This window comes from Excalfactoria chinensis, chromosome 1 (assembly GCF_039878825.1).
Source record: "Excalfactoria chinensis isolate bCotChi1 chromosome 1, bCotChi1.hap2, whole genome shotgun sequence".
NCBI lineage: Eukaryota > Metazoa > Chordata > Aves > Galliformes > Phasianidae > Excalfactoria > Excalfactoria chinensis.
The window spans coordinates 157852896-157866988 of record NC_092825.1 but is presented as its reverse complement, the minus strand read 5'-3'; the positions used below and the strand labels follow the sequence as shown (position 1 = coordinate 157866988).

The window sequence follows — 14093 nt, the reverse complement described above, 5'->3', positions numbered from 1 at the left end:
CAGAACAACTTTAATTTGGTGTAATAACATTTGTTACTATTTTATTCCAGAAAGAATGGATGTGTGTACATTGTTACCCAGCAGCTTGTAAACCTCAGTAAAGCATGGCCACAGCTGCGTGCACAGCTCTGCAAAAAGCCAAAGGCATTTCAAAACCTTAACTTTCACCACAGTCGTCACTGCAAGCCTTGTGACAGTTGATGTTTCTTCCCTATCATTATAAATACGCCACTTCCAAACAATGAAACTTTGTTTGAAACACAAATTTCAAACCCTTCTCGTTAAAATATTCCTACTGCAATTCAACTGCAGCAGCGTAAAAACAACAGGAAAATAAAGGGCATTTTTAAACACAAAGCTTTTTGATGCTACGTTCAAACTCCGTACACATAAGTTGGGCTATACTTTAACATGCCTGCACAGTTGGCCTCTTGATGCCTTCCCTCAGTGATGCGCTGGACAAAAAGAAGTTCCGAAGAAATAAACAAGTTCTCATTTGTTTATTCACTTTTTCAAGAGCGAGAGGAGGGACAGAAAAACAAGACATGCCCATGTTAATGAGCCACGATGCTTTTATAGCTCAGGAAAGACTTGTAATGGATATAAACTAAATATTTACAACTTGCGTGGAACTAAACAGCTTTAAGTCAACCCTAAACTCTACAAAAACACTGTGATATTACCAAGTTAATAACAATGGCCTTTGAAAAGAATAATAATTCAAATCACGTTTGTGACTTGATTCTATATTCCAGTAACCCTCTCAGGGGTCATTTGGGGGTATATTTGAGAGCCTCTTTGCGGTCAAGAAGAGAAAAATGCAACTCTTAGCCCAATTCTATGTGAGTGAAAAATATCACAGCACTCTGAAGTTATGGCACCCACAAGGCTAGTGTGTGTTTTTTTTTAATGATGCTTCAACAATGTTTAATGATATGAAACAGGTTTTTTTTACTGGAATATGCAATTTAGAATTTCATGGACTAATTATAAATTGCCTCAAGAGCATACCAGATCTTGCCAATATGCATCCTATGCTAGCAAGCAGTAGCCTGTTAAAGGAACAAAGATAGACTTTGTATTATCTCTGACTTCAGGTTAAAGCACAGAGTGGCATCTTATCAACTTGGAATAACAGGATCCCCAAACAAGTATCCAGTGGAGAATCTCCTGATTTTTAAAGCTCTTTGCAGGCTGACATAAGCAAACTCAATTTACCTCCATTTAAAAGAAAAGCACATCCCTTAATTTTGACTACATGGTCAAACTGAACCACTTGGGAAGGTCTGACTTGATTACAGAGCTGTATCTGCAGTGCCCCTAGACTGGAATAAACCGTCTTCAGTTCCAGATCCAGGAGACAGAAAAGCTTATTTATCCCCACCCACTTTTTCTCCCCTCCTTTCCAAAACTCTTCAGAAAGAATTCTAAGGAATTGGAGGGTAGGGCATGGCAAAAATGGAAAGTCCATTAAATATTAGATGACAAAACAATCCTTATACTCGTAAAAAGCAAACATTCATCATGCCGTTCTTACTTCTGTTTATACTACAACAATGGGAATGTTCAACAGAGCATTGGAGTAGTTAGGAAATAGAATATAAGATGTGTTTATTCGGCGCATGTAAACAGTTCCATTTAGCTGATCTGTAAAAGCAAACAACTGAAACGGGCACTTCTCATACACAGCTTGAAAAATACAAAGCTCTAAATGTTGACACACCGAGAATTCACCATTTTGAAATGAAAAAATATACGCTACCTTTCAAACTTGTGATACAGTGCAAGTAAGACATCGTATTTCTTTTTCAGCCTTGATACAGTGCTATCAACTTTAGTGCTTACAGTATCCATGTTAACATCCACCTCTTTGAGAAACTGGAAAAAAGTGCACACACTGAAAAACAAAGATGATAGATTAACGTCACTCTGAAAATGACCATTCTGAAATGGCTCCACCAAAAAAAATATCACCGTAAAACATTACTTCACTAGACTTCAATGTATTTTTACTTACACTAGCGGTGACTGAAAACCTGAAATAAACAACATTGATACCTTGACTCTTATCCTAAGAGTTCTACATTTAGTATACTCTTAATAGTCTAGGAGCATGAACTACTGCTCCATCCATACTAAAGACAGACTCAGGAATTAAAGTAGCAATAAATGCATTGAATTATGTGGAATTATGTATTATGAGTGGGTTTTGGTTTCTTGGTTTTCACAAAGAAAAGTAGTTCACTTAGAATTTCTTTTACACAGAATAAAGCAAACTTTCACATCCATTTCAGTGACTCCAGAGGGCAAGATGACCGGTATAAATCTCTGCCAGATTGCCCTTATAAGTGCTGAAAAGCCCAGGGCTAGCAAGCAATTGAGTATTGCTAAAATCAAAGTCATCAGAGTAATAGCTTATATTTTGAAGCCCCAAGGGAAGAAGTCTCCTTCAGACTGCAGAGTGCATTGGTTGGATGAATGCATTCTCTACTCAAGAGGAACGCACTGAACGTCACTGCACAAATGCAATTACATTTCATGGATGTAGAAGCAGTTCCAAGTCAGTCAAGACTGAAGAAATTAAGTAAAACACAAGACTTGACCACTATGCTGGGAGACTACATGAGGTAAAAGAAGCATGGGGAAGTCTAACCCCAACTGATGACTGGCAGTCAATGAATACTCTGTTCCAAGCCTGGAATTACTGTAGTGATGTGCTCCAAATCCTCCCTCACCCTCACTGACATCCTCAGTACTGTGTGTTAAGGGAATGGAAATCTTAAAAATATAATAGCATCAGTTTCCCTGAAAAGTATAATATTTAAACTGGTATTCAAGTTTTTGAGAATGAGCAGCATATTAGCAAACAATCTGCAGGCTAACTTTTTTTTCCTCACTTCTTGATTTAGAATGAGCTAAATGCTGGTGAAGAGTTTCTATAGTAAATCTTTCCTTTCTTTTCCTGTGTCAGATGTTAAATAATTTATATCAAGCTAAGTTGCTGAAAACTTTAGATTTAACAAGAATTAAAGTTGCGATACAACCATAAGCCAACCTCGTTTGAAGCAAACACTGCTGTTTCCTCAATTAAAACATGACAACAAGACTCCTAGTTTAATGGAATACCCAGTAATCCCCACAAGTAACCTTCATTATAAAATCAACGAGCCTGATACGCACAAAAATTCACACCAATGGAAATCTAAATTCACAAAGAAAGACTCACCTTATGCTTAAACTTTTCAGCAGCTCCGTAAAAGTGAACGTCATTTCATCCAGATCAATTGCTACAATAAAGATACAGACTCCCCATGTCTCCTTCTTCTTTTTGTTGTAGGCCTTTGAGAAAAAGAGAAAATGAGTTTTATTTTCATTATGTCATACAAGTGGGTGGTATATAGAGAACATTAATTTGTTCACAGAAGATTAGAAACGACAAATCCAGAGACCTTCAAGCAGACATTCATCCGTGACAGCCAATTACAGGGTGACTGAAGCTGGTACAAGTTGTACATCGTGGATGACAGATCAAGCATTTCAAATCTTACCGTACAGTACAAAATAAATTTTACCTGCACAATTCAGTAAGGTAAAAGTAACTGTTTCCTAGTCAGGATTACTTGAGGGAAGCCACCATCTCTCTCCTTGCACAGACCTTACCATTCAGTTGCTTCTATACTATTACAGACACAAACTGTTGGGGTACTTGGGGCACTTTCCACATCCTTGCTGAAGGTAGCACTTACCCCCAGGTCCTGCCAGCAGACCATAACTGAGTTCTTGTGACCTCTCAGCCACTTCTAATGCTCACCCTTACTCAGCCATAAGGTCACGAGGTGACTGAGGAAAAGCCAAACAAAACACTAGCATGGCTGTCCCACTGCTTTCTTCTAAAGAGAACTAAACCCTGAACAGACCCACCACCACTGAGTCTACACAAGTCAGTCTGTAAATAAGGCATCCACATCTGGCCCTCTTTGGCAACCAAAAGCTTGCCATGCCCATAAGTAATACAAGAACAATTCCACTAACACTACTAATAAGTCTTTTACAATTGCTCTACTTCTTTCTTGAGATCAGTGTTCATAAGTCAATGAAGACTGGTTGGGGCCTCCTGCAAAGAGCAAAAAGCCTCATTTGTTTGTTGTTTGATAAGTTAGATAAAGAATTATAGTCTTAGAATGATAGAATATCCCAAGTTGGTGGGGGCCTGCAAGGATTGAGTCCAGCCATACAGCACCATACAACCCTAACATCTCCATACAGCACCACTCAACATCCAAACACTGAGCATTACCCAAATGCTCCTTGAACTCCAGCAGCCTGGGGCCATGCTCACTGCCCTCTGATGCAGCCCCCTTCCCCAACGCCCAGCTCCCCATCCCCTGACACAGCTCTATGCCATTCCTTCAGCCCTGTCGCTGTCAAACAGAGCAGAGCTCAGTGCTGCCCCATCCCAGGTTGTGGATACCCCATCCCTGGAGGCATTCAAGGCCAGGCTGGATGTGGCTCTGGGCAGCCTGGTCTGGTGGTTGGAGACCCTGCACATAGCAGGGAGGTTGAAACTAGATGATCACTGTGGTCCTTTTCAACCCAGGCCATGATATGATGATAAACTAATAAATCATGCTTGTTTGGTTGTTTGTTTTTTGCTACTAGCAAAGAGGTGTGAGCAGTGTCTGGGTATGTCATCCTCTTAACATCAGCACAGTGAGGAAAACCTGGAGTACACTCCTTTTCACATTCCTCCCCTCCCAAAGCTTGCAAATGTTTTTCAAGTTACTTCCTACACCAGCGAGATAAAAACAGCTGCTGAACAAAAACACAGCAGCACCTCTCAGGTTAAATACTTTGTTGATGTCATAACTTCAGAGGAGCCAATCCTATGTTACAAATAAATGCTTGGTTTGCAGCTAAAGCCAGACAATTCACCCAAGATAGACTTGAATGCACGGGAACGTATACAAGACAAATTCACAGCAAGAAACTCATTTCTTCGCATGTTGCTTTTGTTGTTTTGGTTTTCTGGGTGTTTTTTGTTTGTTTGTTTACTGACCACAGTCTGATTTAAATTCTTTGTTAATACAGACTACAGAAAATGAGCAGGACAGTGACTCAGCAGTTGTTTTAGCAGCCCCAGTAAGGTGACTTCCAGTAACTTTATTTCAACCTATACTAAATGAAAACCTACCAATCATTATCTCCAAGATTATTCAGTAGTTCTATTTCAATTCTTACTTTGAGTTTTGCTTCTTTGATTTTCAGATGAAATCACGCTGTAACTTCAAGCAACATAGACCTGTTCTCATTCTGGAGTTACTATTACTACTTTTTAACCTATTTTCAGCTGATCACCAGTTCTCTAAAGCCTACTGAGAACAACCTGGAACAAACATTAGCTTAAAATGCCCAAACTGAATTTCTGAGCATTGGGGTCCTTGGTGCTCTGCTTTCCAGATGTTACTGCGAAATCCCGATGGCACTAACAGAAATAACTTCATTTCTTTACCTCAAGGGGCCCTCCAGATAAAAGGAGACAGTAAGAGGAAGTCTCAGTTTCAATTCATGTGATTAGAGTTGGGAGAATTATCAACATCTCCAACAACGCTTTTCATGACCGAATGATCCAGGAAAAGACTTTAAGAGGTTTTGCGTAAAACACAAACACAGGCAGGTATTTTAATTAAATGGAATGTAGGATGTCACAACAGAACTTGGAGACTTGAAGAACATGGAAGACCATGAGAGTTATTGAACCAATGAAAACAATTCTGATTGGAGAGCTCCCCATTTTGTGGGCTGGGGATGCTTGACCCACTGACAAACTCTTCTGCCCATTAACCTTGTTATGTTTTAAAACTCACTATTTCATTCTTCTGTTTGGGTTGCAGTTCACCTTCCACGTTTTCTCTGTTAACAAAACAGCTCAGCTCTTCAATGAATGGCACGCTCAGCAGTATCCATATAGCAGTCAGAAGAAGGAGAGAATTTCAGAATGTAAGACGAGCAATCAGAACCAAGAAAAGTGACAGAAACACCTTTCAGATGCCAGACTTGCTGAAACTGAGAAAACAATAATGTGTTCTTGAAGAAAGATTGAGGGAACTGGGCTTATTTAGCTTGGAGAAGAGAAGGCCCCAGGGAGACTTCACTGTGGCCTTCCAATATTTGATGGGAGTATATAAACAGGAGGGGGAATGGCTGTTTATGAGGGTGAATAGTGATAGGACAAGGGGGAATGGTTTTAAACTGAGACGGGGAAATATAGGTAAGAGATTAGGAGGAAGTTTTTCACACAGAGGGTGGTAAAGCACTGAGACAGGTTGCCCAAGGAGGCTGTGGATGCCCCATCCCTGGAGGCATTCAAGGCCAGGCTGGATGTGGCTCTGGGCAGCCTGGTCTGGTGGTTGGCGACCCTGCACATAGCAGGGGGCTTGAAACTGAGGAATCAACCTTTGGGATTCTGCCAGTGAGGTTTTGAACTACAGTTTTGCTGTAAAATAGTGCAGTTAAACTCTGGTTGTCACAGCTTTAACGCTCCCCGTTGAAGAAGAAAAACATCACCACGTTTAACAGAGTTGTAACATCTTAAATGGCTTCTCTCCGTAGGGTTAGAATTTTAAGCTACAAGCTGCTCTCATGCAGGCTGCAGAAGGGAGAGGGAAATACTGTCTCCTTCTGCACACCTCTCACCAGCATTCAGCTGCTCAAGGATCCACGACTCAGCTGTGATACAGAGCAGCTGCATAACCTTGACTCAAACTGCTGAGGAAACAAAGGAGCTGAGAGCTGTAGGAAAAGCTGCAGTGTGGACATCTCAAGGTGAGGAAGGTAAAATTACAGACAGAAGCAAGATCGTTTGTAGCTCAGATTCAAAAGGGGAAAAAAAAAGAAGAAAAGCACAACATAAAAAGGTGTAAAGCCTTAAAGGAAAAAGACAGCAAGCCAGTTTTGGTGGCTTCACAGGATGATGGCTCAGAGGGCTCATTTCAGAGAGGTATCTTAGTGGAGCACAAGCACACCCAGGCTCATAGGTCCCTGCATCCCAGCTATCTTTGGTATGCACTTGCCAAAACAGTAATAATAAGCTTTGATTGCAGAATCTCTTTGCAAACAGCTACACGTACCCTAAGTGACAGCTAATTACTAGTTATTTTTTAAGTTTATTACCATTCACTGATTAAGGATACATCAGGCGTTCAGATCAGGCCTAAGCCCATATTCACACCCTGAGTGCCCATCCAGTTATATAGCATCTTACATTAGGGCCACGCTGCTTCTTCATTAGCCCTCCAAGTTGTCCCTCCAAGTCCTCAGAGGCTTGACAGGCACAACTTTGAGATCAGACATGAAAAACAAGGCCAGTGTGCCAGGGAAAGGGTTCAGGTCTGTATGCTCTGTACCAAGATGAAAGCCAGGATCATTAGCTGCTAGATCTATTTCCATCCACAGTCTAATGACTTAACCTGCCCCAAGGCCAATGAGCATCTCAACAGGGATTTCTCTCAGTCTGTGTCTTGCTACCTGAGAAGGGAAAGAAGCTAAATAAGCAGCTTCTGTCCCAGTTCTGAATGGAGAGATTGGTACTGACCAAGAATGTGCACAGCGGGTGCTCGCAGAACAAACGCCAGGATAGCTCTTCACACCCATTACCTCTACCACAGGGAAGAAAGAAGCATACATTTAAATAGAGCCTTACCCTGAGTGCTCAGTAGCTATTGCAAAAAGTCACAGAGCAAAGACATGGTAACAGCTTGACTTGAGAAGAGAAGCAGCAATTAGCCAGGCTGTTAATTTGCTGGATTTCAGGCTCAAATGAATCCTGTATTAGTGTCAACTACAAGCAGCAACCCCAGCACCTGCTGGAGGCACACACTTGCCAGCTTCCCTACCCCAACACCTTGCTGGTCTGTCAAGAAGTTCGATGAAAATGGACAAAACACAGCATAGGCCTTTTCCTACACACTGAGAGACTCTTGGATAGGCTTTATTGCACCACAGGGCAATAAGTATCAGTGCACTTAATGACGAAGGGCTAGCCATTGCCCTGTTCTGAACAGATAAATGAAGGTGCAGAAAGGGAGGGATTCCAGCGCTCTGTATCTTACTTGCCCACTTCTAAGTCCTGATCAGTGAAATGTAATCGTCACCCACAAGTGAAATTCACAGAACTACACCGAAACCTGTCTCGGTATTCACTTGTTAGGACTGACTGCCTCCTGTTTCAGTTCACACAGAGAAGCCTGACTTTGCTTTTGAGTAAACACTCCCTGGGGAACCCTACAGCCAGTGCCTATCTGATACCAAGCGGCACACAGCTTCCCTCACGCTGCAGCACTGACAAGCACAAACCCACCGAGACCTGAGTGAGGTTTGAACACTGCAATTGGTGCCATATCAGCAGCACATCAGCCCCAGGCACAGGGACACCAGCCACACCAGACCATGAGCCAGTCAGTACCCCACTGGGGTGCGTTCAGTCTCACCCAGGTCAGCAGTGCTATTTGATTGTGCTGCAGCCATTCTCTGAGCCAGCAGCGATACAGTGAGGGGAAAGAAGGTCAGGAGGGCACACAACACCTTAATCTATTTATGTGCGCCCAGTGATTAACTCTGAATGGAATTAGCTCTAAGATTAACATCCTGCAAGGGGGAATACTTAAAGAGCATTTTTGGGGGATCCCTTCTGCAGCCTCCCACAGGAGGAGGCAGTGGGCAGCTGCGCACAGACACATGGAGGTGACCTGGATAAAGATGCTCACAGGCTGCCGCTTTCACAGATCAAAGGGACCTCAGGAGACGCCCCAATCCCAATCGCAGGTTCCCTACTGCGGCTCACACGGGAAAGCGACCAAACGGGTCTCCAACACGTCCAAAGGAGACGCCGCAGCCTCCCCGGCTCTGTCACTCCGCCGTCACCCCAAGCAGTTGCCGGTGCCTCCGTGCAGCGCTCCGGGCGGACCGCAGCCCCGCAGCGGGTACCACACTCACCGGAGCCCCGTCGGCGGCCGCCAAGCTCTCGTACGTCTTCCAGGCCTTCTCCCTCACGCCGTCCGGCACCTTCAGCGCATCGCAGAGAGCCACGAACTCCGCTTCCCCCACTTCCAGCCTACAAAAGCATTGCGGAACACGCTGGCACCGGGCGCTTCACGGCGGGGACGCGCGGGCCGGGTTTGGGTTTGGCCGCTTACCGGGTGCCGCCGGGCGGTGAGGCGGTGCCGGCGCCGCCCTCGGGGCTGGTGCGCTGACTCCTGGCGGCGCCCGCCCTGCGAAGGGGCTTGGGCGGCATAGTGACCGTTGGGCCCCCGCCGAACAAGCGGCCACCAACGGGCTCTGCTTGGCTCCCCTTGGCTCCCCTCCCTCCACCGGCGCCCGAACCGCGGGAAAATCGCGTCCAGGCCCGCACGCACTACGCCGTCACTTCCGGGCCGGCCGCCGCTCCCCGCCACGCCCCGCTAGAGCCGAGCGCTGCCGCTCGATGCCGAACCCGGAAGGAGGGTGCGGCGCGCGGATGCCATCTGACCAATGAGGGCGCTCGCTTCCACCGCGCTAACCAATAGGAGGCGGCTCCGCTTTAGGCGGCACGGCGACCGGCCTGAGGGCTGTGGCTCGCGGCGTTGTGAGGTGGTGAGAGAGCGGGCGGGATGGCGGCGGCACCTCAGCCCGTCAGCCCGTCAGCCGGAGCGTTATGCCGCTAATTCTGAGGCTCCGTGCTGCGCTCGGGGCGGCTGCTGCTCTGAAAGGGTTCATTCGGATCGTACTTCACAGTAAGTAATGAGCACGCTGGAGGCAGACTGGATTTTAAGCCAACGGGATTCAATGGGATCCCCAGTGCTTCAATTCACGGATCTTAAAAGTATCTTGCCACCACACGTTTATCGTTCCTTTGTAAAGCAGTTAGTTTGGGGATACTGGGGTCAAACTTCTGGGTTTAAAATAAAGCATAAGCACAACAGTGGTTATACAGCAGCCCACGGTGGCAGAGCTACCAGCTTGGAGAAGTAAGCAAAACTCCTAACCAATGGTGAGTGCATTGCCCTCTGCTCACAACTGGTGTTAAGAGCACAGAGGAGCTCAAACCGAGAGCAAAGCATCTCAGAAAACTTGGTGGTGACCCTCCCAGCTGTCAACAAGGAGGAACACACCCTCGTGGGCAGCTCACTCACAGCTGCTTCAGCTGCTTTTGGAGCCAGGCTCTAGATCACCCTAATGATAAACAAAGAATTTGCGTTGCTCTCATAACTCCCTGCGTATGAACGCTTAGGGAATATCATATCCTATTCAACAGCTGACAACCAGTGTCAGTGTAAATACCGCTTTTCTAACTTCAGCGTGCCAAGCCTGAGCTCAGGTCAAACTGTATGCAGCTTTTCATCAAACAAGGCACTCAGGGCTCTCTTCCATACACAGAAACAACTAAAAAATATCCTTATTACTTCACATTACAGCTTACAGAGAACCGGAGGAAGAAAAGAAGCAGCAGTTGAACTACAGTAGCCTCTAATACATCCCTCAGTTACAGCAACTACACCTAAAATGCAGGAAGATCTAATGGGTATGTATGTACGTCATAAGAGAGATACGTACATAAAGCTTTATGTAAATTGCTGCTTTTCTTTTTTCTTCCTCCTTAGATATCTAAGTGTTTTAGTCCTGTATTTAAAAGCATTCCCTTTTAAGTGTAGCCTTTTGCTTTTGGATTAAAATGACAAAGGTAAGAAGAATAAAGTATTAATTATTCCTTCTCGTCAGATCAGGCAATAATTTGGTTCTAAACATCTCGCTCCAACAGCTTGTAGATTGCAGGTCACACACAGGCAGCACTCTGTGCAATGTGCCCCATTCAGGCAGGCCTGAATCATTGCTCCCAGCTGCTGAACAACCTGAAGTAATTTTGCTATTTGAATCTTTTTTTGTTTAAAATTGTTGCCATAGTTTCACAGTCATTGCCAATGGGAAAGTCATGCTTTCATTACAAACAAAGCCAAGCCTTTTTATGGTAGCTCTGACTGCTCAGATGAGATAGAAGCTTGCTCTTTTTTGCACAGTGCACAATGTACGAGGTAGTTTTTGTGACAGACTGACCTGACTTGAGTGCACCTCACGGCCTACAAAGTCTTGCTGCTTATATCCACATTAGCGCGGACCTCTAACACCTGTGTTACAAGTCCATTGAAACCATTTCTTCTGCAGGTGGATGAACTTGATGTATTTATGGAAACCATTAAGCAGAAGCTCTAAGTACTAATTACTGGCAGATTATTAGCTTGAATACAGGTCATAGAGTATAAAATTCAGAGAGCCAGTACAAGTACCAGTGATTATGTACCAGCTCCCCACAGGTGTCCTGGTTTCAGCTAGGATGGAGCTGATTTTTCTTTCATAGTGTCTGATATGATGCTATATTTTAGAGCTCCTCTCCATGCTGCAGGCCTGAAGTGATGCTTTTTCGGGGCAGCCATGCAGAGCATCCATGGACTTCAATGACAGTCCTGTGTCAAGAGCGCCTCAAGGGCATCAAAGGTTTGAATCACCTCTAGCTGGGCCAGCATGAGCCCCAGTGGTAACACTGTCTTGAAGTTACACTGGTATGAAATGGTATGTAAACGTGTGATCTGTACTACGGCTGATATTCAGGGGTTTAGACATCCTTTTAAAGTAACAGTGGTCATGTGTAGGTTAAAGCGTTACCCTAGGAAATGCTGGCAAGGGTAAGGGGAGAAAGAGTGAGCATTTCTGAGACTCAGAACATGCTTGCTTAGACTCTACCTAGCCTGGCCCCAGTATCATTGTATCCTAAATAAATATTCGGTTAAAAATTTGAAGGATAAGAATAAATTAATATTTCCACACTGATATATAATCCATTGGGAACATGACAAACTGCAACCTGTTTATCTCTAAATGGAGAGGTATTTGTTAGCTGATGGCTTCTCTAACAGTTCAAAGCCTCCCTCTAAACACGTTACTAATAAAAATACTTTCACTCTACGTTTATATACATCCATGACTGTGCTCTTCTCAGAGAACTGTGTGGTGCCAGAGTCCCAGATACTACAGCAAAGAGTCAAAGGGAGGAAAACCATAACAATTAAGTGTTCAACCCAATTGTTAGTGGAATGTTTCAGGCACATTCACACCCACTGCCCATGACTGCTTCAGAGATCTGAAAGGAAGTGGTGCCTCCTAGGGCTGGGTGGAGTGCCTGCACAGGTAATGGCACCTAGATGCAAACCCACAAGCCAGGTGTTGCACAGATACCTCCGGTTCTCTCCCTTTGAGATTAATTTACAGAGCTTTTGTACTGATCAAACATTTTGACCTGAGTTTGACTTGTTTTTTCCCCTCTCTTTACTCAGATAATTGCAGGTATCTATTTATAGACAATCATCTCTAAATGTGTAGGGACTTTATGTATTGCACGTTCTAAATGAAAACTGCAACCTGGGTTGTTGTCTACAGATCTGTGTTAGCATTGAGGATCAGGGTACTAAAAAGTAAAATCCCCAAGTGCTGCAATTTCTTAAAAGAAGCCTTAGAGCAAATGCAACTACATTAGAGAAACTAATTGATCCTGGTTTTCCTTGCTTGTGGAAATTTCATAATCTTAGTACAAAACATACTCTTGCATGCACAGCTACATGACACTGTTTTGTTACACAGGTACACACAGGACACTGTGTGCCACCATGCAGGTAAACTGCTGCTAACCCCAGGCACATCCTGTCCCTGGGACACATTGAGCATCCTGTACTGCCTCTGGAGTACAGCTCATCCTGATTGGTACTGATAATTAAATACAAATAAAGGTCAGCTGGCAAACAAACCACAACCCTATTGTAGATTGCAGCCACACAGCCCTATTCATGTCCCCATCCCGCTCCCTCCCTTCCCATCCTGCTCGGTCCCAGCTTCTGCTTCCTCTTTCAGTGTGAGAAAGTGTGCTCAGGCATGGGGAACACCCTGTCTGCAGCAAGGATGTTTCTCGTGCCTCCTCTTCCAAGATTTCCAAAGCTGACAGAAGGCACCTTGCTAGAAGCAGTAACTTGGGTCTCAGTTTCAACCAGCAACCCCAAACCAACTGAAAATTAGTGACCTCAGCCTTTATAGTCAACAGACATGGACATTTCTTTGAATTAAATCTACCTGTAATCTCTTGTAGCAGCAAAAGCTCATCTTTCAGAGAACACAGCTCTCAGATAACGTGTCATTACAAACCATCACAGTAGTGGTTCAGCTGGAAACCATTTCTGAACAAATGGATCCCGCCCTTGCTTTTTGTCTGTGCACATGCAGATGTCATTGCTTCAGGTAAGCTCATAGCGTCTCATTCCAACACACAACCAACCTCATGTGTTTTCTGTCATTCAGACCCTCAAGGCTTTCTCAATACCAAAACCTGCCCCTGGGCTCTTCACTTCAACAGGAGAATGAAGGAAGACTTAGAGCTTCTTCTGCACTTTGCAAACACAGGTCACGCGCACCAGCAGGGAACAATAACCTTGCACACACCAAGACCTATTGAACATCAGAGGCTGCATGGCATGCATTCAAGAGCGCACAGCCTTCTGCATGAAATAACTAGTGGTACTTATAGTACTTATAGATAGTGGCACTTCTTCGATTTTGCTCCTTTGATGACAACCTGTGTTCCTGCACCCTTTCTCCTCTCCTCTCCTCTCCTCTCCTCTCCTCTCCTCTCCTCTCCTCTCCTCTCCTCTCCTCTCCTCTCCTCTCCTCCCCTCTCCTCTCCTCTTTCTCCTCTCCTCTCTTCTCCCTTCCCCTCCCCTCCATCTTCAGCATCCTGGCTGGCCGGTGTCTCAATCAAAAGAGATCACAGTTTCTCACTGAGTTTTATTTTGAAAACAAGGGCAGTGCAAGGCTTACTGAAAAAATAACACTCTTCATGTTTAACTCATGAAAAATAGGAACTGTTTCTTGACATGTATTTGACCTTTATGTGAACACACAATTTCAACATCCTGAATGTCTGCAGCTGAAGTTTTCCCAGTGGATTTTCCAGCTTGCTTAGACCTTTACCAAAGTGTAGCCACAGAAATGCAATTTGTACATAAACATCCAGCCTACATCTA

General features: G+C 44.4%; 1 protein-coding gene and 1 long non-coding RNA gene across 2 annotated transcripts in view; one reads left to right on the top strand and one right to left on the bottom strand.

Annotated features, from left to right (window-relative positions):
• The window catches only part of RB1 (RB transcriptional corepressor 1), a 71353-nt gene extending 61924 nt beyond the window's left edge, over nucleotides 1–9429 (bottom strand). Inside the window, exons 1-4 of the mRNA XM_072333369.1 lie at nucleotides 9192–9429; nucleotides 8992–9109; nucleotides 3227–3339; nucleotides 1763–1897 (exon numbers count right to left, since the gene is read on the bottom strand). Coding sequence (XP_072189470.1) covers nucleotides 1763–1897; nucleotides 3227–3339; nucleotides 8992–9109; nucleotides 9192–9289 — 464 coding nt within the window. The 5' untranslated portion in view covers nucleotides 9290–9429. The remainder of the gene's footprint in view (nucleotides 1–1762; nucleotides 1898–3226; nucleotides 3340–8991; nucleotides 9110–9191) is intronic.
• A 168-nt stretch (nucleotides 9430–9597) lies between these two features.
• On the top strand, nucleotides 9598–11579 carry LOC140249156 (uncharacterized). The gene is made up of 3 exons (XR_011902952.1): nucleotides 9598–9767; nucleotides 10449–10555; nucleotides 11412–11579. It is a non-coding gene; the product is annotated as an uncharacterized lncRNA (long non-coding RNA).
• The last annotated feature ends 2514 nt before the right edge of the window (nucleotides 11580–14093 follow it).